A 24222-nucleotide genomic window follows, 5' to 3' on the forward strand; every position below is an offset into this window, starting at 1 on the left:
TTCTTTCCTGTTTACTTCTCTTTGGGCGTTTGCTGGAATTTCTGTTTTCGGTCTTCTCGCTATTTTCTCCTATTTATCATACCTTCTGTAGACATGTTCAGTTTCTGTCGGTCTTCCATGTTTTCCTTCACCCGGTTGGTTTTCGCTTTATTAGTTGTCACTACGTGAAATTTTTCTTCGTCTGCCTATTTTCGTTCATCCTATGTATGTGAACGTAAAACTCTGCCCTTCTCTTCCTGATGTTATTTTGTAATTCTCTGTTCGCAGAGTTCCTTTGTCGGTCGGTCAAACTGTTGAGGTCATCGGCCCCTAGGCTTACACATTAATAAAACTAACTTAAACTAGCTTACTAACTTACGATAAGGACGAAAAACACACAGACATTATATATATATGGCAAGGCGTCTCAGACCGCACGGCTCCCCGCGCGCCGTAGGTTGGTTGACTGATTTCAGCACTAGACACTAGTTTCCAGTTCTCGCGGAGACAGCGCACTGAAAGGACGTTCTCGTCGGTTTTATTTGCATACTAGCACGTATTCGAAGAGAAATGGCAATTTTAGTGCAATTTCCCGCTCGCAGTGGAAGTGAAAGGGCGTAATTTCAGTGCGGTATTTACGATCTGCTGTAGCACATTAGCACATGATAACTGTCCGCCAATGTCGTAGCTATATAGAGTGGGATGTATTTATCACTTCGTGAAAAGAACTCCTGTTCGCAACCTGCTCGTTCCTTTTCAAATTAAACCAGCACAGAGCTATGTTCAAGGACACGACTCAACTTCGACGCCGAGTCGCTGGCAACTGGTCGGTAACGCGTTGCGGTTTACTGGAGAGTCACGCTGCAGCCGCGCCATCTGCGGAGTCCTTTTTAACTATGTAGAAATCGATTTGCAACCGACCAGTTTCCAACTCGCATCGTACGAGGGTGGTTTTTTAGTTCTCGGAATCACCAAGACAGGTCAGCGCTAACGCAACGAGCTATTCATGTGACATTCATTGGACTGTTGTCTGTGAACACGTGCCAAGTCAGTGCTCTTGGAAGAGAGCTGTGGTGGTCACGTGGCTCTGTTATTGTTCCCGCGTAGTGATTTGCGAAGATGGAAAAAAAAGAGATTCGAGCAGTGATTAAGTATTTCATAAAGGACGGTATGAAAGCAAAGGACATTCATGACGATTTCCATAATACACTGGGGGGACTCTGCTTGTTCTTATTCAACTGCTGCAAAGTGGACAAATGAATTTCAATTTGGTCGGGAGAGGTTAGACGATGATCCGCGCAGTGGTCGGCCAAGATGTGTCACTATTCCAGAAATCACTGCAAAAGTGCACGAAATGGTCATGGAGGATCGCCGATTGAAAGTGCGTGGAATTGCTCACGCTTGCCAGATGTCATCTGAAAGAGTGTATCACATTTTAACTGAAGAATTAGAAATGTAAAAATTATCTGCAAGATTGGTTCCGCGACTCTTGACGCTGGATCAAAAAAGCATGAGTATGGAGATATCGGAACAATGTTTGGCCCGTTTTAGGAGAAACGAATAAGATGAAATTTGGGTGCCGTACTATACCGCAGAGACAAAACAACAGTCAAAGCAGTGGAAACATGTTGATTTTCCGCCACCAAAGAAAGCAAAGACAATTCCTTCGGCGGGAAAGGTCATGGCATCAGTGTTCTGGGATGCGAAGGGGATTCTGTTTGTAGATTATCTTTCCACTGGGCAAACAATTACTGGAGAATACTATGCTAACCTCCTGGACAAATTGCAGCAAAAGATACGCGAAAAAGGCAAGGTTTAGTAAGGAAGAAAGCCATCTTCTCAAGGCAATGCGCGCCCGCACGTACGTGCCGTGCCAACGCTCCGTCAAACTTCCATCTCTTCCCAAAACTGAAAATTTTTCTTGGTGGGCGAAGATTAACTTCAAACTATGACTTGATAGCCGGAATTGACAACTATTTTGCAGGCCTGGAGGAAGCTCATCTTCGAGATGGGATCAAGGCACTGGAACATTGTTGGACCAAGTGCATTAATTTACAAGGAGACTACACTGAAAAATAAAGAAGTTTCAGTGATGTGAGTACTTTTTTCTATTCCTTTCCGAGAACTTTTCATACCACCCTCGTAAAAGGGTATCATCTGACTCGCTCCGCGTTCAGAGAACCTAGTTTTTCCAGCTGCGCCGTTGCCTCCGCATGAGGCGTTACTTCTTGTCCTGAATCTCCACTTTCGCTGTCCACTTCACGATCACTGTACAATACCAGTACACACTGACTGTAGAAACGGTAGCTGGAAGCGTGGGACCGGCGATCTCCGTGCCACCTGCTGTGCTAACGTCGCAACTGTTCATATACCGTACCGCATCAACAACATACCGCACATTTTCGCGTAAGAAAAGAGGAAACAGAAACGTGGACCAGGATAAACCGGAAATTCGAATTAATGAGCACCCGATAAACGAGGTTCTTGTGTACAACAGAAAGTGATATAACCTGACGCGATGTCTGTGCAGAGAAATGTAAACCAGTTTATAAAAATTACGGCGTTTGTACAGCATGAAACAGTGAACCCCACATTCCCAACAATTTACGAAGAGTCACCTTCCATTATCGTTAATAACCGTGAGTCGGACGCAATAGGAATACTTGGCTATGGGTAACCATACTACGAAATATGCAAACAGAAGCGTGAGTTATGAGGGTCATCTAGAAAGTAAAGAATTTTGTGCCACACCCTGCGCTGATATCACAAAAATCGCAAGCGTACCAGTTAGTTCCTTCCCCTGTCTCCATGTGTGCCGGATTTTGTTGGCAAGCTGCCACAACTCTTTGTTTTGTAACCTTCCGCTGGAATCGCATTCGGGAGGACGACGGTTCAAACCCGCGTCCGGCCACCCTAATTTATATATTCCTTTATTTCCCTAAATCGCTTCAGGCAAATGCTGGGAAGGTTCCCTTGAAAGGGCAAGGCCGACTTCCTTCCCCATCCTTTCCAAATCTAGTGGACTGATGACCACCCTGTTTGGTTCCCTCCCCCAAATCAACCAACCAACTAACCAACCAACCTTTCGGGATAGCGATATAACTGAAAATCCCGCTAAGTGTGAATTGCACAGTGTCATTCGTTTTCTGAATGCACAAAATGTTCGGCATACCGAAATTTATATACAAAAATAATGAATGTTTAGTGCAATGACTGAGTCTTGAGTGACATGGAATATTATGGGGAAACATGTTTTTCATTCATGACAATACGACGAGAGATCCTCTTTACGACCCCGGCATCACTAATTTCCGGAACTAAACTTTTGAGTGGAAAACAATTCGCAAAGGATGAAGATCTCACACACGCGGTGCAATCCTGGCTCAAATCTTTGGCGGTAGAGGAGTATAACATGGGAATTGCAACATTGGTTCTATGTGCAATAAGTGATTTGACAGTTATGGTAAGTCAGTGAGAAACATAGTAATGTACTGTAACTTTATTTATTTACAAAGTTTCTTGTTGATATCTTTTTTATTTAGTTACGTCAAAACTTTCTTTACTTTCTGCACGATTCTGTTAGTTTGATTGCAATTTGGAAAGCACAACGCTGGAAGAACGCGAACAATTACCGTGTCGGTCAATTACGGATTGAGTATAAACAACAATTGCAAATTCTTGATGGACAGATTAGGCTTAAAAAGACACCAATTACGTGAAACAGATAATTGCTGTAGGTTGCTTCCTATGCTCGGAGGAGTGACTATATCTGTGATACTGGAGACGTTTTTTAAAAAAAAAAATTACAGTAAACCTCCCGTTTATCCGAAATCCGCTTTAACCGAACAAATTTTTCCTATTTTCGCGGCTCACATTGGCGCTGGCTGATGCATCGCGTAGCTACGCTTTTGGCTAGCTAGACTGACACTTGACAAGTTTCAATTTCCTGCGCTTGGAGCCATGCATTTCGATAATATACTGTAATCGGTGCACTGGCGCTTGCCAGAAGTCCGAGCGTCGTCATTTCATGCGTGTTTGATTGAAGTTTTAGCGTGATTCTTGTTCGTACTGTATGGTTTCATGCCACTGCCTCTATTGGAACTCCTTGGAAGTACAGTACGTACAGTATTGCTCTTTGCTGCGCGACGTAGCCCTGTAGAAACTGACAATAAGAGTACGGCGCCAAACACTTTCCCCCTGTTGTCTGTACAGCAGACAAAACCGAGCGTTCAACAATTTAACAGTAAACGTACAATGCACTTTTGTGTTGTCGCGTGGGGTTGGGTAGGACAGGGGAGATGGGGATAGCTGCATCGAATGTTTTCATTCGATGGCTGCCGCAGCCTAGTTTCAAAAGTCTAAACCTTGTCTAGTGCGTCTCGAGTGTTGTCAAGTCGTGCGTCTGTGTGTTTTTTGAGTTAACGTTTCGTGCTCGCGCTACATGCTTTAAAATGTCCAGAGATTAAAGTAGCCAAAAACCAAAAAGAATCAGTCAAGTGTCGGTAAAAAAGCGCTGAACGTTACTATGGGCGTGAAACGAAAAAAGAATGATCTCGTTGGAGCAAAAGCTTCGCGCTTTGCACACAACTGACGCTGGTGAGCCACCTGCGAAACTTGCTGCGGATTTGAACGTCGGTAGGAGTACGATTACTGATTGGAAGACAAATCGACCAGAAACTGAAAAATTTTGTTTCATTCAAGCGTCAGGCAGCGCAGTGAAATCTCGAAAAACGATGAGAAAAGGTGCACATCCTCAGAAGAGGCATTATTTTTGAGGCACAAACAAATAAGAGCCAAAGGTATGTCAGTTTCAGGCCCTCTGCTTCATCAAAAAGCGATTCATTTTTATGAGCTGATTGAAGGGAAGGAGCAAGAATTCCTTGGCAGTGATGGCTGGCTGGATCGGTTCAAGAAGCGGCATGGCATTCGTGAAATTGCCATCAGCGGCGAATCATCATCCAGGTATGGAGCCACTATCGCTGATTTTAAGAAGTAACTGCACAGAATCATCGACAAAGGGCATTATATTGGCGAGAACTTTAAAAAATGGAATTCCTCGAAAAGTGCTACTTCTTGTAGACCACGCTCCTTCTCACTCAGATGATCTACAAGATAGGGATATCGAAGTTTTGTTTCTTCCACCAAACGTCACGTCCCTATGTCAACCGATGGACCAAGGCGTTCTTGAAGCAATGAAAAAACATTACAGACGCTGCTGGAGTACTTAGTCGGTGCGATTGATGCTGAAGATGATTTTATGCAAACTCTTAAAAAATCGATGTTTATATAAAGTGTCATTCATTGGATTGCTGAAGCTTGGAATCTAATTCCTCCAATTTCTCTCGTTAGGTATTAAAACAAATACACCTCTTAGAGCGTAAGGCAACTCAACAGTGGTGTAAAGAAGGAGGCAACACCGAAACTCAAGCTGACGTCGTAGAAGCAGATGAAAATGACGTAATTTTGGTGAATTTACTGGAGAAGCTACCGGTTTGTGAAGACGCGAACTTCGAAGGCGCTGAAGAGTGGATGGAAAACGACTTTTTTTGATTTGACTGAAGAAGAAATCGTCCAAATTGCGACCAACCAGAAAGCGTCTGAAGAATATGTCTCTGATGACGAAGCACAGAAAAAGATTCCTCACACAGTCGGTTACGAAGCGATCCAAACCGCCTTGGAGTACATCAGCCAACAGGAGGAGGCGACTTAATCCAGAAATCTTTCGTTTCCAACGCTGGAGATATACTGCCGCAACACAAGTTTCTCAAGAAAGAAGAAGAAATTAGACTTTTTTGCCAAAAGGTAAAGTTTAATGAAGCGTCCTAGAACTTCAACGACCATACGTTAAAAGGATTTTTTTTTGTTTTTTTTTTTTTACCTTGGATTTCCTCTAGACAAACTTTTCGTTCCTTTACGTAATCTCTAGATTTGTTTCATAAATTTGTACAGTAGTTCATTTTATTTTATTCAAAAGAGTAAGTAATTATATTAAGGCGGATTTTTCTGTAAGAACGTAAAATAAAGGAGCTTTGTTATTCAGCGTTTAAAAACTGAGTCTTCAAACACACTTTGGCGCCTTTTTAACACATCAACACAATTTTTTCAGTCAAAAACATGGGAGCTTATTCACACCCATATTAACCTACTTGTACGTACCCTAAGATTGTATTTCGCGGTATTGACGCAATTCGGGGTGTTTCATGCGTGAAAATGAGGGAACTTCGGTTTATCCGAAATTTGGGTTATATCCGAACCGCCGTCCCGATCATTTCGGATGAACGGGAGTTTACTGTAACTGTCCAAGAATCCGCAAGAGCATGTCATCGCTGCTGCAGCATACTGAGGAACTGCCACATCTGGATTCTTTGCCAAGCAAGAATTGCAGTAATAAGGAAACAGCCGGAGTGCTGGTGAGCGGTGAAAGACGCCGTTTCCGCATTATGATCTAGATTCCAGCTCATAGTTGCAGTAGATTTCACAGATCATAAAATCCGTCGGTGAACACCGCAATGCCGCCCAACTGGCTGCACATTGACTAGTTTCACGCCTACTAAAGACTTAAGTCGAAGACGAAAGGCGAGTTAATGGAACGGCGCAAGATAAAAACTTTTATCCTGACACGGGTAAAAAAAGTAAGATACGCAGCAGTATAATTGCTAGTAATAATATGCAACTATCAGAACTCACAACTTCAGAAGATGAAACAGTGAAGAAATGCTCCTGAAACGTATTAGACAGTTGCTTGAACACCTGTCGGGCAGCGGTCTGTAGGCTGCATGCCTGAGAGATTTTCAAACAGCACATTCGCCGGGAGAAACCTACAAACACATATATTACAGAGCTCAAAAACAATGTTTTAAATGAGCTGCAGACTACAGCTATTATAAAAGCATATAGAAATTTAACTCAAGCTTCCATACCGAGTTTCAATCACATAATCACTTATTTTCAGTCTTGATCCCATGGGGAGGGACAGGTTTCGGTAAGATATTGCCACCTACAGATCTGCTACCATAATAGCATGCTGAAGCCAAGTGCTCTGAAACTGAATACTTAGCGATGCACTATCCTGGTAGCAAGTGGACTGTCACTGGACAAAAAAAAAAAAAAAAGCATCGACGGGATTTGTGTCCACAATGTTGCATCGATTATTATCTATAAAGAGTGCCTTGGACGTTACAAAGCTCTGCATACGTGCAGAAGAGGAGCAAAAATGTCACGTATTGTACATTTCCAATTCCAGAAAAAAAGAATGTAACAGTTTAGAGTTTTTTTTTTTAATCCAAAGCTGTAATCACTGTTTACAGCTGCGCGAAGGAGACTGGGAAGTTCTAAATTCGTGTGATCGCAGTCTGCTGCAATATGCCATGTCTGCCACGATTTACTAAAATTTTCAATTGACTGCTGAAAATTAATGTGTACTATTTTTCGATCTTAAATGCCAGTAAAACAGCCGCACGAGTGGCTTACACAGAAAGTCACGAAACACCAACACAGGGCTGTTGTAACGCACACAGAAACCCATCCAGAATTGGTCTCTGCACTCTGTCCGGTTTATCCTCACACACGGCGTAGCGTTTCGGGGATATTTTACGAACCGGAAAATGGCAATAATGAACAATTCCTTGGAGGGTGTGAAAAATTTCCTAGGGACATTCATAAATCGTAGGAAGTTCCGTTAGCTGACCCTCGAGTTTGCAACAGGCGCCCGTACCTTACCGACTTCCATACAGCATTTACGAATATGAATCAAGCTTGCATGTGAACTAGAATCGATCGTTAATGTGTGTAAATGGTAGCAAAGGATAAAGCTGCCACTGACTATATAGGGAAATGGTTTCAAATGGTTCAAATGGCTCTAAGCACTATGGGACTTAACATCAGAGGTCATCAGTCCCCTCGACTTAGAACTACTTAAACCTAACTAACCTAAGGACATGACACACATCCATGCCCGAGGCAGGATTCGAACCTGCGACCGTAGCAGCAGCGCGGTTCCCGACTGAAGCGCCTAGAGCCGCTCGACCACAGCGGCCGGCTGGAATGGTTTCCCTTGTGTTGTCGAGCTCAAGGAGTGCGACTAAAGGAGCTCAGTTGTAGTGGTCGTAACAGAAGAGTAGACGAAGAAACGTCAAGCCACGAAGATACGAACTGTGAATGGTGTGAGAAAAAGGTAGGTAACAGTTTTGAACCATGCATAATTTGATCCAGTCTTACAGTGTACACAGTTTCTATCCCAAATATGGAGTGAGGATGCACACACCGCTCCTGTATACGTTTATACAGACAACTACTACAGGATTCAGGGATTGCAGAGGGTTCCGGATATGTACCGTTTCGACTGAAAAGAAGCAAATTCACTTTCAAATATCTCTCTCTATTCATGGTACGCAAAAAACAGGAGGACAATGAGTGACCTGTGTGCTCTACGGAAGCTCATGACTAGTCACTTTTTTGAATACTTGCCGTCGGGTTCTCTTCTATGTGACAAAGGTCATCCTTTGCGAAGTCGAGAGGGTGGAGCATTCGCAGAGAACCAGACAACCCCTCTTAGTTCTGAAAGTACCAGTATCTTGCAGTCGTTCCTGTTGCCCGAAAATTGAATGTGATCTCATAATTCCAACACGGACTCACAAGGGCACCCTCTTCTCAGTATGTTTGTGTACCGTGAAGTGCGACGTTTGAAAGTGATCCAATCTTCAAGCTTAATTCACATTCAAACGGTACATTTTTGGCATGGATTCCTGTTCGGAACTATATCTACGTACCCGTCTAGAACCCTTATATATCTGTAACGGGAATAGTCGAACTTCATGAACATGACACTAAAGATGAAACGAAAGACAAAGTTAACCCGGTACCACGAAACTTAATTCAACAACGAAGCACTAGCGAGCCTATACTGGCATTACAATCAATCCATCATCATCATATAAAGCACTCACATTTCCTTGGCTCTATCCTTAACCCTAACACTTGTGAGATACAGTTCTTCACACTTGTCCCTTGCCAATTATCCTCTTGTTGTGAAATTCAAAAAATTTCCTGGTGAATTAAATGTTTGAAGAGATTTCGGGATTGTAGCCGGTCGTCGTAAACTTCACGATATTTCAACTGGATACCTACCAGTCATCCTCAGGTGAGCAATCTAAGACTGAAGGCTGGTAATCTTTAAGTCTTCAATTGCTCACCTGAAGATGACCGGTAGGTGTACAGTTGAAACATCGAGGAGTGAAGCTTACGACGACCGGCTGCAATTCCCAAATCTCTTCGAATATCCTCTTTATATATAGCATTGTTGCTGCACCTTATTTAATCTGCTTTATGCTCATCTCTACGGCCTGCATCTGTGATACATTCCTTCCGGCAAATCTTTAACTACGATTTTCAGCGACGACTCGTGACGTAAAATGTGCCCAACCACTATCTCTTGGCTTCACCGTGTTCTTTACTCGATCAACGCGTCAGGTCTTCAAACGCCTCCCGCAACACTGAATTACAAAAGCTAGTAATCGTTGCATTTCATCTTTCGCAGTCAAAGTAGTCTTTCGGCCTTTTCACTAACCTTTTTCTGGTCTCAAAGTTTATATTTTTTGTCAGATACAAATTTTTTTGAATAGAAAAGTTCTCACATACTCCTCAGGAAAACAACTAAGTTGCCAAATATTAAAAAGGCACTCTAAAAATTCGGTTACTGTGGCAAGATACACTGAACGTTGTGAGAGTCCATCGCCTGAGAATCTCAACTGATTTGACAGTAGACTCGTCGTAGCGGGCATGGCTGTTTTGGAAACGCCCACGCAACTGGGAACGTCTGCTGAATGCATTTTGTTTTACTCGACTGCAACGCAACTGCCAATATGGACGAGCTACTGAATATCTCGACACCATTTCTCTCCAAGGGACTTGCCTTTAAAGAAATCTGTATTATTGTGGCCCATAACACGTAGCTGTCGAAGCGTAGTACTAGTAAATTAAGTAAATGGGAACAGGATGCCATAAGAAACACAAACTTGCTCACCCAACGAAACTCTCAACCAGAAATACCACGAATTAAAAACGAAAATGAAAAACTATGAGAATATAAAGATTCTATCTGTCGCTAGAAGTAAGTTTAAGAGTGTAGCGTCCCGTCAACGACAGCGTCATTAGCGTCGGAACACTAGCTCCGACAGGAGAAGGATGAGTAAGGAAATCGGTAGTGTCCTTTCCCATGAACCGTCCCGGCATTCGGCCTAAGCGAATTAGGGAAATCACGGAAGCCTGAATCTGGACAGCCAGACGGGGATTTCAAATACTAGCCTCTCAAACACGAGCCCAGTCTCCCACCGCACGTAGCTCGGTTCAATGCCATTGGACAAAGAACACTCGTCCACCTGGAGAAAGACTTGAAAATCCTGCCGTGGCTTGCTTAACGAATTAGTCCGCAATCGCCGTAAGTTATATGTGGAAACCTGGAAACCATAGTAGCTGCAGGTGTATTTTAATTTTTCTCTCTTTCCTCCCTCCCCCCCCCCCCCCCCCCCAATGAGAGTCCTGTGCTGTATCCATAGGCGTCCGCAGGTAGGGGGTTGAGAGGGGATGGCGGTGGCAAGCGGAGGTAGGACACTTATCCCCCTGGAATCTGGTGCACAGAGTATTTATTCGCTACAGAATTATCACACACATTTCTAGAAGGCAGTGGCGAAACACTTATTCTCTAGGATATGATTAGCTATCACGTTACCAATAAAATTTGTGGCATGATACGTGTCAATAATGACAAATTCATTTTCATAAAAAATTATGAACTGTAGCACCCCCCCCGCCCTTGATATGTTTCTAGAGACGCCAACAGCCGTAACCACTGCTCTACCTAACTTGGTAGAACGTTCTCCGACTGTTCGGTCGTAATTTCTGAGCGAGTCCTTGTTCATCAAAGCCAGCCAAGTCATAATAATCTTCGAATACCTTTCGCCAGAAGGTCAAATAACGGAACGGTGAAATGGCCTTTGAGAATCAACAAGACGCTTTTCCTCTTTACTTGAACTCAACACACACACACACACACACACACACACACACACACACACACACACACACAGTTTCACATTAACTTCGAACTAATAGTTTCCCTGCCTAGTTGTTCTGTAATGTATGTACTGAAGTCACCTAAATCGTGTAGCAAATCCGACTAAATTGTTTTTTTTTTTTGCTATTAGAATGTTGAATTCTGGTGTCACCACACAAGGTCAGATGTAAGTGAAAGAATTGGCTCGTCGAATCAACATCTTGAGACGCAAAGCTGAGGCAAAGCTGTTCTGGTGTTGGAATTTCGATCAATAGGTAAACTGAACGACAACTTCAAGATAGCTTCCGATCCGAAACATCTGCATCGCAGGTTTTGCAACCCAAGAGTCTGCAGTTCAATGCTGAACACACAGTTTGCAGCGGAAGGCGTTTACTGAAAATGGGGTTTAAGCACTAAGTCAGGTGGCTAACCGGTTCCGCCACAAACGCTTGCGCAATATCTCAATCGCGCCGGAACTAGACCAGACAGTACTGTGCAGACTCCTGTGGATCAGAAACTTGTTATGCAACTCCCATTCTTCAGAATTTAACTGTTATCGGAATATAGGCACAAACCACTGATATAAAACTGTTTGTTCACGATTTCTTCTAAAAAAGCGCACATTTGCTTCGCTCCCCCCCCCCCCCCCCCCCCCCACGATTAGTATTCGCAGATACAAGGTGCATATTAGCACGGACATTAATCCAGATTTCATACCTATTGGCTTCGGAACCAATGTTCTCACACCGTAAACTACGATCACGAATGTTGCAGTACTTCGGGTCAGCCGATACGATTTGGGTAATCTGTTTTCCATTGTCATTGTCACTTTTCACATAATACCAGAGGTGTCTCACACAATTAATTGGGTGTAGAGACTTAACGAAAACAATACATTTTGGTTTGAGATAAACAATGTACAACAAGAACACGATATCGGCGGGATAGACTACTCTCTTTATTAGGCCGTTAATGCTCCACTAACTACTGTGCTAACGAAGCCAGAGGAGTAATTTCACTTCTGCCACTAATTACCAGCACACTATGCATCGATGGCGGTGGAACTACTGCACCACTGGCAACGCTGGAATCCCACATTTATTTTCTCAGCGAAGTTTCATCGCTGGGAAGGGTCGAACCTCGGTGCTATTTAGTTAATGTTCTAAAATCTCTAAGGGAAACGCCGAATACAAAGTGCCTTTGATGGATCTGGTCATCTCGGACGGTATTTACCAGCAGCGTCGGAAACTGACAATGGAAACCCTGGCCCTCAAAGCGAGGGCGCTGGGCTGACTTTGGGACTGGTTTGTCAGTTGAGACACGAACCTTGGACCCCCTGCTTGCCCATGTCTGGCCGCCGCAGCCGAGAGAACCAGCGCAGGAGACGCCTGGCCGCGCTGAAGCCGCCGTCTCCGCCGTTGCTGCCACCTCCTCCTCCTGCTGGGTGCTGGGAGATGGCGGGCCTCTCCACCAGGAGCACAACCCGCTCCTTGTTGCACGGCGACATGAACTCACATGACACACGCACGGTCACACGCTCGCGCGCGCCCCGGCTACGCACTCACGCACTCGGCTAGGACCCGCTTCGCAGTTCGCCAGAGCACCACCACCGCGACCATATCCCGCAGAAAGACTGGCGGGCGCGCGGCGCGACCGCTGGCGGACACCCCTCCCCTTCCGCCACCTGACTGACGCCGCTCCCCCCCACCACAGCCCCACCTGTTGTGCCGCTCGCGCGCACAACGGGCCGGTTCGTCAGCCGGCGTTCTGCACCGCGCATGCGCCGTACCGCTTTCTACCTCACGACGACCGGTATTGTACGCTCCCTTCCGCTGAGGAAGCGCCTTCGATAGCGACGAGAAATTACGTTTCGGCTGTGCCAGCCCTACTAATTTCTCGAACACCTACCGTACAAATGCAATGAAACAAAAGTGGAGAATCGCCGACGCCAGGTCGCATCACTGGATAGCGATAGCAAGCGCTAAGTAAAAATAATGAATACCAAGCACTGCAAGGAGACAAATGCTCATTAGGAAGCAACTCGATAACACTGTTGCGGTGCCAATTTGCATCTTATCGATACCGGAAGATGACAGCCACTTGCAGGACGAGTTACCTGACTGCTACTGATATGGAATGAAACAAGTTTACTGTTACCTGTCACTGTTTGTATCCGCAAAGCGTCTCAGAGGTTTAAATTTTCATCATCAGGTGGATTTACATGTTTCAGTACGATGTATGTGTGTATTGTGTTCAGATTTTGGGGTAACTTGTGGCAGTGTTTACTGGAGAAACAAAAATACTATTTCAGAACATGAATAAAAACGTATATCCAAGGGTGGAAACAAAACAATTAAAATATAATACCTCCAATGGTCATAGCCCTCTGTCTAAACGCGTTACGCGTAAACTGTCGTATTTTGTAAACAAAGATGGCTTCTGGAAACCACTAGATGCCAAAGAACTTACAGCAAAACAGAAACATTATCTCTAAGTACAACGCATATTTATCGTAACAACATTATTATTTCAGAATAAGTTTCAAGGACTGTGGAGATACTTCTTTCAGTTACTCAATACATGCGCTGAAATTGTTATTTTTGAATAATTTTATCACTGTTGGCAACGTAATTATTGTACTTAAATTCTGCAACATGTCACCCGATGAAATAGACGAGTATTAAACTTAAGCCATATAAACATGACAGAATCAGATTTGTATACCACTTTAAAAATTTATTCCAACGCATATATCCATCAACTCAAACGAATATCTCCAAAACGTTTTACAACTTAATCCGAAATAATAATGTTACTGTGATACATATTCTTTGTACATCGAGACAATGTTTCTGTTTTACTATTATGTTTTTTGTACCCAGCAGTTTCCAGACACCATCTTTGTTTTCAAAATATGACAGTTTACGTGTGACGACAGAGAAAGGAGCCTGCGACCACTGGAGGTTTTCTATTTTACTTGTTTTATTTTCACCTTTGATATACATTTACTTTTTATTCAAAAACCTCGCCGAAACCACGTTCTGAAACAGTGTTTCTGTTTCTCCAGTGGACAGTGCCATAAGTTACCCCAAAATCGTAACACACACACACACACACACACCCACACACACACACACACACACACACACACACACACACACACACACACACACACACATACACACACATACACACGTAAATCCACCACATGATGGAGGTTTAAAGCTTCTAAACGCGTTTTGGATATAAACAAACAATGACTGGTAACAGTAAACTTGTTTCATTCGAGCTAACCGAAGTTTAAAGAACGGTGTAGCTATCGATTATGAATTCCAGAGGCCAACAAAATGGCACAACCGAGAAATTACAACTATCACAAATACCTGACACGGAAGAGGGCGTTCTACTAATAGGATGGACGATTAAAAGGGGCAGATTTCCTTTCCCCAAGAAGGCACTCGCAAAGAGATAATGAGTAAACTAAATGAGTTCCTCTGGGGCAAGAGCAATGTGACGTCTTATGAACACACAGTCAAACTCTCGTCGAGTCCCGGCTGCAGGCTTGAATCCCAATCCGAATACTGTCTTAACACTTCCAGTGTTTAAGAACTGTTTGATAAAGCTTTATTTTTATTAAATCCCTCAAAGGTAAAAATCACTTCGATTTAGATTTGGGGAAGGAGGCCAGTCAACAGCCGGCCGCGGCAGCCGAGCGGTTCTAGGCGCTTCAGTCCGGAGCCGCGTGACTGCTACGGTCGCAGGTTGGAATCCTGCCTCGGACATGGATGTGTGTGATGTCGTTAGGTTAGTTAGGTTTAAGTAGTTCTAAGTCTAGGGGACTGATGACCTCAGATGTTAAGTCCCACAGCGCTCAGAGCCATTTTTGAGACCAGTCAACCATATCACATCAAAAACACGTAGTGATACAGTCAGATGCAAGGGCGCTGTGTGCTTCTGCTTTGTCCTGCGTGAAGGAACAGGAGTTCTTTTCGTTTGTTAGTAGCCTAGAAAAAAGTCGCAGTATATTGTTCACATACGTATCAGATTATGTGGTTTGATGGAAAAAGATCGACCCAGTAATTTGTGTTGCATTAAACTCACACCACAATTGTTTTCACAGCATGCAAAAGTTCTTAAGGCAACTGACGATGATATTCAGAACTTACACGTAATTTTTTCTGCGAATTCCCAATAAATGCAACCAAGCTTCATCAGGAAATAAGAGCATTTCGCGATCACCCTCTCTATCGTGATCTGACTGCTATAGGCAGTTGCAGTACAGACGTCTAACAACAGTATTTGAATCACTGGGAACGCCGGAAGTGGGAAACTTCCTATCTGTTTCCTTTTCCATTTTGGCGTTATTTACACTGCAAGTAAACTGAAATAATGCTTAATCTATCTTATTTGTTAATATGTTCATAAATAACATGAAAAGGCAATTAATATAACTTGGGATTTCAAATGAATTGTCACGAAGGTATTGTGAGGCGGACACGAGAACTTTGTATATAGAATTTGACAGTTATGTTATTTACAGCTAATTTACACGTGCTTGTGTGATATTCTTCCTAAAAACAGAGGAGTAATCATCGCGGCATCTTAAGCGCTGTAGAGACGCCGCATTTTTTACAATTACATGGTTGTTTTAAAGTTGTTAACAAAGTTCGTTTCCATTCATCATCACATAGTTTTGAAACAAATCCAGCGTAACGCATTATATCGCCAAACACTGGAGAAAAAACCTGGTGATGTGCCATGATGTAGTCTTTTCGGAAAGCGCTTTCTTTTTCTTTCACCTTGTCGTTAGAGCAATTTTGTAGCTATTTGATCAAATTATGTACCTGTTGATAAAAACAGACAAGGCAGGGTTACACTAGCGGAGTGGTTGTATAGTTGTGGATTTCTTTGTCCCTCCCCCCCTCCCCCCCGAGTCAATTGACAGCATAAATTTGTTTTCCTGCACGTGGGGCTCTCTCACGTAAGTCAAAACTGTTCTTGAATAAGGCTGTTGAACGTTTCCAGACCCTTGTGAAGTAATGACGGCTTCCAATATTTTGCCACATACTCATCCACCGTATTTTGAGTCCTCAGTCCGAAAAGCCAGTACTCTATTGTAGTCATACGTTGTCGGTTAGCAATAATTTTCGAGTAAATCTTATAGCATACTGCGCTATACACGAGTGGGTTACTTTGTTCGTATCCTGTCGTCTAACGAGAACGACTTTTGCCCGTCGATGGTCCAGGGTTACAATTTCAGAATAGACACTAGACCCCATGATCTTTGGGTCACCAGCCTGCTGTCTTTCCGCTGAGCCAACCGCTGCCTGGAATCTACAGTAACACGAACGGTTCGTGCCACGCCCGATCCGCGCTGAAAATGCTAGTACACGCTTGGCCATATAGAGCTCCCATTTTTGTCCACTTTTGACCAAATCCTTCATATACCATAATTAATTTGGACGAAATCGGTGATAACGAATAGGCTCGGTCTCTATGTACGATCCAAAATGAGAAGTTAACAAGGAACTGTTGCGAATAGCAGGATATTAACCCAATGTGCAATGAGCGTGACATATTTAAAGCACTCCGATTTTCAGCTTCACACTGTAGAAACTCAGAAGTCTGTTGAGACATGAGAACACTGCATATGGTATTTAAGAATACCTCCATTATATCACAATAAACATGACAGTTTCCACTTGTCCACCTATATTACTTTTCCTGCCCTAAACTCGGTATTCGGTAATCCAATTGCCGTAAAATTCGTAAAGGCCAGACATAGTATGTTTCTAGCACGTCGTGACCTAAGATGTAGACTTCCGCAATTCACGACTTAATACGCAGCAGTAGTATCGTCTACCATTCCGGTGAGAAACCATCTATAGGATTCAATTTACTGATTCTTATTCCAAAACATTGTACTGCTGCACCTAAACCGCAGTTGATTACAAAGCTGATACATATTATTGATATGAGTGGAACGGGAAATGAGAAACAGACCTGGATAATAGCTGTTCTCGTTGGAAGACCAGGTAGGAGTTAACCAAGTGTAACGGGTAGTCTGCTGATACTCATGAAAATAATTTTCTCCCGCCATTAGTCAGACTGCAGACTGGTTACTTCCGAGTCAACCGGTATGATGTCAACGTTATTTATGTACTTCGTTTGCTGGGAAGTACGGAAACGCCGCCTCTTCGCGTTAATTCCTTTTACAAATGGCATGACGAGAATGAAGCGAAAGAGCATTTACTGCCCTTGTATGCCCCCTTGTAATCTAAGAAAGACGATAAAAGTTGCAGTTTCTGAAGTACAGTTTTATGTTCCTTCGCATACAAAAACAAATAATTCCTGGCCATTACCTACCATGCGAAACCTTGACGTGCAAGCAACGGGAAACAGCAAAGGTCTGACATCAAAGAGCATGCAAGCTGTTTGTATACTTCTGCTTTCCGAACTGTTACGTAAAATATTTTGTGACTGATGAGACATCGTTACTAAATTGCGGATGTGACGTAATATCTGCTTTCAAATAGTTAAAATGGCTCTGAGCACTATGGGACTCAACTGCTGTGGTCATCAGTCCCCTAGAACTTAGAACTACTTAAACCTAACTAACTTAAGGACATCACACACACCCATGCCCGAGGCAGGATTCGAACCTGCGACCGTAGCAGCAGCGCGGCTCCGGACTGGAGCGTCTAGAACCGCACGGCCACCGCGGCCGGCAATATCTGCTTTCATTTAATCGTATATGGCGAACATTTCTGTAAGATGAGAATTCTACTCCTGCTCAAAGTATATTCTCACAACCAAAACCAAACTCAAAACATCCCATTCTGGACCTTCCCTTCTCCTGAGCCGAAACTCTACCTGTTCCTTGGGCATACTAGAAATTGCTGCATAGTTGTGTTACTTGACTGGCTTAGGACTTCACCAGTGGCTATAGCAAATGTTTTCCTTCCATTATTTGACTAGAGTTGGATGGGTTTAAATTTAACGAAACTACACACACTTTCTCAAATGCACCAGGGCAATTACCTGACAGACTGAAATGAAACGGTTTCGATAAACACTTTAGACAACTAGTAATCAGGATTATACAATTGGCAACGCACTGTGTATATCGTGGTTCAGCACATCGAAATCGAAGTTTTTTTTACCATGGATAGTGGTAAAACACTTTTCAGTTGACTACTGAGGTGTTATTTGTCTTACATGCCAGTGTCGTGGGCCATAACAAAACAAAACCGATTTAGTCATCTTTAAGACATGAAATCGAAAAGCGGTGAGTTTATACATTGAGGTAACAGAAGTCACGGGACAGCGATACATGTACAGATGGCGTTAGTATCCCATAAAGGTATAAAGCGGCAGTGCATTGATGGAGCTATCACTCGTACTCATGTGATACATGCGAAAAGGTTTCCGACGTGAATATAAGCGCACGATGTGAATTAACAGACTCTGAAATTGAATGACAGCTGGAGATACACGCATGGGCCGTTCCATTTCCGAAGTAGAGAATTTAATATTCCGAGATCCAGTGTCAAGGGTGTGCTATGAATACCAAATTCCAGGCATTACCGAGACTCAAATTGCCAACAAGGCCTGTGGATCCTGGTGGTGGCTCCACAATTGTGTGTGGGCTGCATTTACACCGAATTGAACCGATCATTGACTGGAAATCAAGGATCGGCCACTTGGAGACCATGGACTTCAACGATTTAATTTTTATGGACGACAATGCGTCATGTCACAGGACCACAATTGTTTGCAACTTGTCTGAAGAACATTCTGGACAATTCGAGCGAATGATCTAGTCACCCAGATAGCCCGAAATGAACTCCATCGAACACTTATGGAACATAATCGAGAGATCAGTCCGTGCACAAAAATCCTGCAATCTCAACCATGGACGGCTATAAAAGCAACATGGCTCAATATTTCTGCAGGGGACTTCCAACATCTTGTTCATCCACGCCACATCGAGTTGCAGCGCTAAGCCATGCAAAAGGAGGTGCTACACGATATTACGAGGTATCCCGTGTTTTCTCTCACCTCAGTGTATGAGCACCCTGTCCGGTGCTACTGAAGGTATTTTGAAGCAGGCAGCGTGTTCACGATTTCTGTTATTAACGTGTCCGTGAATTTTAGTTCAAAAATTTGTCTTTCTGGATATATCTAATGAAAGGACACCTTATAAAAGAAAGATAGGAACTCCAAAGTGAGCCGAGATACTGATCATATCATCAGTATCTCGGGCAATTTGAAAACGCAGATAAAGATCGAAACGAACAAACACATACTCAATATCACTGCAAATCACGACGCCGTATCTCTTTGGACCATTGATGGAAGCAAGGAAGGGTTCAACATCCCGCCGCCGACGAGGTTAATAGACTCTCACAGAAGCTCGTATATCACAAACAACTTCACTACACAACAATGTGGCCGTGGTGGTCTAGTGCGTAGAGTACTAGACTCTGGCCTTGGAGGTCAACAGACAAGTCTAGGATAGGTGTGGCGATTCTTCCTCGTTCCAGTCCCTCTAAAACGACCCCAAGTTTACTGAATCTACAATCAGAACAGTACCAGGGATCCTTTCCAGGGGCAAAAGACGACCCAAGTTCGTTTACTGGCCGTAACAGTCGTTTTGGTAAGTTGAAAAGTTCGTGTATCGAGCCTGTAGAACTTGTGGAGTTCGCGTGAGCTATGCCTCACTCCAGACCACAGTTTGTCCATGTCCCGCATTAAATCCCACACGGTCTGACGTGCTCCACGTCTCCTCCTGACCACTTGTCAGTAATGCAAATTTCTGACTCCAGAGACCAAAACCAGCGCTTCTCAGAGTGGGCGCTAACGGCCTTTTAGATGACGTTTTCATTCTCCCCATTTTTTTCAAGTTTCACAGAAGTGTATTCTGTTTAGTTTTAAAAATAGGAACTCGAAAAGGTCATTGAAATCAGTAAAAAAACTTTTTGTGCTTAAATAAATTTACAGTTATGTTTATATAATAGTAATATAAAGTACATAATACGGTCTGCATACAAGATACACTTTGTGTTATAACTAGGAAGATCTGTGGCAGCTATTGTGGGAAAGAGGAGTGGGGGACAACGCTTCCTGAGGATTTTTCCAATGAATCTCAGTCTGACAGCCGGCCGCTGTGGCCGACCGGTTCCAGGCGCTTCAGTCCGGGACGGCGCTGCTGCTACGGTCGCAGGTTCGAATCCTGCCTCGAGCATGGATGTGTGTGATGTCCTTAGTTTAGTTAGGTTGAAGTAGTTCGAAGTCTAGGGGACTGATGACCACATTTACAGACTGAAAAATTTTGACTCCCTCAGTTTAATGATACACAGAATCGCAGTATTAAAGAGGCAAATAAAAGAAAACATCAGTAATTTTCTCGAAATGATAAATGGTTGTAAAACACACAACGCCGGCCGCTGGTGGCCGAGTGGTTCTAGGCGCTTCAGTCTGGAACCGCGCGACCGCTACGGTCGCAGGGTCGAATCCTGCCTCGGGCATGGATGTGTGTGATGTCCTTAGGTTAGTTAGGTTTAAGTAGTTCTAAGTTCTAGGGAACTGATGACCTGAGATGTTAAGTCCTATAGTGCTCAGAGCTATTTGAACCAAAACACACAAAAAATCACCAGTATTTATGCTAGTTGTTTGAAACTCTACTCCAAAATCATGTTGTAACCGAAGCTCATACCGCTGTTCGGGCATTACAAATTTTCAGCGCTAGAGAGTGAAAACAAGTTAATTTGTCAATTTTCAAAAGTTAAAAGCAGATAAAGACGCATTATGCAGACACAGGCAGCAGATACGGTACTTTTATGAATGAACTGTGAAATTTGAATTTTTTTCCTTATACGATGTCGCAAATTTGTTGTGGCTCTTCCTAATTTTAACCTACTACAGCAAATCCGGCATTGCACTTCACTGATACCGTCCTTCGTAAAACACTGTCAGACTATGGATGGCCCCACTCTGCACTACAACTAATGCTCGATGACAACAGCGAAGAATTAACTTACAGAGCAGATGGGGGAAGTGTCACACACAGCAAGTAAACTCCTACCATTCAATAAGCCATGCCACTTGCTAACAGATACAGTATTGTCACAAAAAATGCTGGCCCAATTCCTATGCCACTTGTTTGTTGCTCATTTGTGTCGGTATAGTTATTAAAATAGCGCTGATCGCTTTCCCCATTTTCTATAATGACCTAATATTCAAAGGAATGGAAATTTTGCGAATAAAAATTACTCTTTTTTAAGAAAGAGTTCATTTACAAACCAAAATTATAGCACTGCTGCTATGATATTTGTTTTTGTCCCAAGTTATTAGTAAGAAATAAACATCGGTTATAACCGAGACCAAACAAATATCGAAAAATACCGGTCATTCAGAATTAAAATATCGGTTGGTTTTCCCATCCCTACTTCTCTATAAAAGACAGCATCGTACACCATCAGCCTCACGGAGGTTCTGTCGTTACCCACTACAGCAGAACGGGCCTTGTCTGCCTCTGGACAACTCGAATCGCCGAGCTGCGCTCTGTATGAGCTGACAGGAATGCGGCCGCAGGTCTACTTGTTACCGCGGCCCGGTCGTGCAGCTGGGGGGGCACCGCCCACTTTCTCGCCTGCCGAACTCTGCACCAACGCGCGCCCAAACCGCCGTCGAAAAGCGCGTCCTAACGGAAGACTTGGCAGAGGGGACCAGCGCCCCCTCTGTCCAGTTGCTTTCCACGCGTTGCATAATGCTCACAGCCACACCGAGGAGCCTCCCTACTCATAGATCTCTCACTGTTATATGTACGAGGGGCGCATGAAAAGACCATGCAAAAATAAAAACTACTTACGTGTTTGGGGGTAAATTTTTTTTATTTTTCGACGTAGTCTCCTTTTAGACTTATACACTTCGTCCAATGCTGTTCTAATTTGTTGATCCCTTCCGAATAATAGGAACTGTCCAAGTCTGCAATATAGCTATTAGTTGCTGCAATCACATCCTCGTTTGAATAAAATCTTTGCCCCGCCAACCATTTCTTCAAATTAGGGAAAGAATAGCAATCCGAGGGAGCCAAGTCTGGAGAATAGGGAGGGGGGGGGGGGGGGACGACTTGGAATCCTATTTCCATTAGTTTTGCGACCACAACTGCTGAGGTGTGTGCTGGTGCATTGTCGTGATGGACTTTTTACGGTCAAATCGCCGGCGTTTTTCTTGCAGCTCGGTTTTCAAACGGTCCAATAGCGATGAATAATATGCACCTGTAATAGTTTTACCCTTTTCCAGATAGTCGATGAGGATTATCCCTTGCGAATCCCGAAAGCCAGTCGCCATAACATTTCCGGCCGAAGGAATGGTATTTGCCTTTTTTGCTGCAGATTATCCCTTGGTAACCCATTGTTTAGAGTGTTCTTTGGTCTCAGGAGCATATTAATGTATCCATGTTTCATACGCAGTAACGAAACGACGCTTGAAGTTCTGTGGATTCTTCCTGAACAGCTGAAAAATACCCTTGCAATACGATTCAGTTTTTGGTCAAGCGTGAGCAATCGCGGAACCCATCTTGCAGATAGCTTTCTCATGTCCGAATGTTTATGCAAAACATTATGTACCCGTTCATTCGAGATGCCTATAGCACTAGCAATATCACGCAACTTAACTCTTCTGTCATCCATCACCATATCATGTATTTTATCAATGATTTCCGTAGTCGTAACCACCACAGGGTGTCTAGAACGTTCAGCATCACTTGTGCCCATATGGCCACTCCGAAAATTTTGAAACCACTTATAAACTGTTCTAATCGAAGGTGCAGAGTTACCGCAATGTTTATCAAGCTTCTCTTTTGTCTCCTGAAGCGTTTTGCCTTTCAAAAAAAGTAATGTTTAATCACCACACAATTCTTTTTCGCCCATTTTTTGACAATCACTCGACTCCCTTGATTCACACGAATGCCAAACACAAAGAAATAGACCAATATGGCTGAAACTAGGTGTGCGTTTTTTCCAAAAATGCTACTAGCTAAACATGACCTCGACACGCGCCGATGGTACCATCTCCCTGATTTTGCACGGACTTTTCAAACGCCCCTAGACGTACCCCGTGAAAGATCGGCAGAAAATGATTTTGTTTTGCGAGAGGTGCTTCTATAGACTTTTGAAGAAGTCTCCGCCACCAGAGTACGGAAAATGGCTCGCTTGGGGTCTGTCCACTCAGACGAGGAACACTCACATTCGATCGCAGCTTTCGTCACACACTGTGACATACGAGTACATAGGGGTGCACAAAAATATGGAAACATCAAAAACACAACACATTACCACGCCTAATACGGTGTAGGAAAACCTTTGGCATTCGGAACAACTTCCAGTCGCCTCGGAATGGATAAATACACGTCTTGTTTGGTTTTTAAAGGAATCGTATACCATTCTACCTGCAAAATACTGCAAGTTCAGGTAACGACGAGGGACGTGGATAGTAATTTCTGGTGAAGATCTGGTGACTATGGTGGCCAGGGAAGATGCGGCAACTCATCCCCATGCTCATAAAACCAGTCCTGGACGATGCAAGCTCTCTGCAACATCTTGGAATACAGCCTCACAACTGGGGAACCAACTTTGTATTACATGATGTACCTGATCGGCCAAAATGGTCATATTTCCTTGGCAGTAATACGACCTTGCAGAGTAACCAGGGGGCCTATGGTATGCCACGATATAGCTGCCCGAATCAGCATCGAAAGCTAGCCATGTTTCACTCTTGGGATGTAATCTCGGCCAGAAGGTCGAAACAGTGCGCAACAAACTATTTGTTGCTCCGAGGCTCCATAGTCCAGGTTTCACGGGTTCAGCACCACAAAACGGTTCAAATGGCTCTGAGCACTATGGGACTTAACTGCTGAGGTCATCAGTACCCTAGAACTTAGAACTACTTAAACCTAACTAACCTAAGGACATCACACACATCCATGCCCGAGGCAGGATTCGAACCTCAGACCGTAGCAGTCGCGCGGTTCCGGACTGAGCACCTAGAACCGCGAGACCACCGCGGCCGGCTCGGCACCACATTTCCCTGTCGCAGGCATTTGCAACACTGATAAGTGGTTTTGGAATTCCATCTCAACCTGCAATTCCCAGCTTCTGGGGCTCTCTTCGTATTTTTTCGGTACTAAC

General features: G+C 43.7%; 1 protein-coding gene across 4 annotated transcripts in view; it reads right to left on the reverse strand.

The window, feature by feature from the left end:
- LOC124794783 (serine/threonine-protein kinase tricornered) overlaps positions 1-24222 on the reverse strand; it is a 583408-nt gene that overhangs the window by 199000 nt on the left and 360186 nt on the right. The window contains exon 1 of one of the 4 annotated variants that reach the window (XM_047258421.1): positions 12356-12670. The exons of the other annotated variants lie outside the window; for them this stretch is intronic. Within the exon in view, the coding sequence (XP_047114377.1) occupies positions 12356-12536 (181 nt within the window). The 5' untranslated portion in view covers positions 12537-12670. Of the gene's footprint in view, positions 1-12355; positions 12671-24222 lie in introns of those variants that run through there. 4 annotated transcript variants of the gene reach the window in all.

Source organism: Schistocerca piceifrons, chromosome 4, assembly GCF_021461385.2.
Source record: "Schistocerca piceifrons isolate TAMUIC-IGC-003096 chromosome 4, iqSchPice1.1, whole genome shotgun sequence".
In the NCBI taxonomy this organism is placed as follows: Eukaryota; Metazoa; Arthropoda; class Insecta; order Orthoptera; family Acrididae; genus Schistocerca; species Schistocerca piceifrons.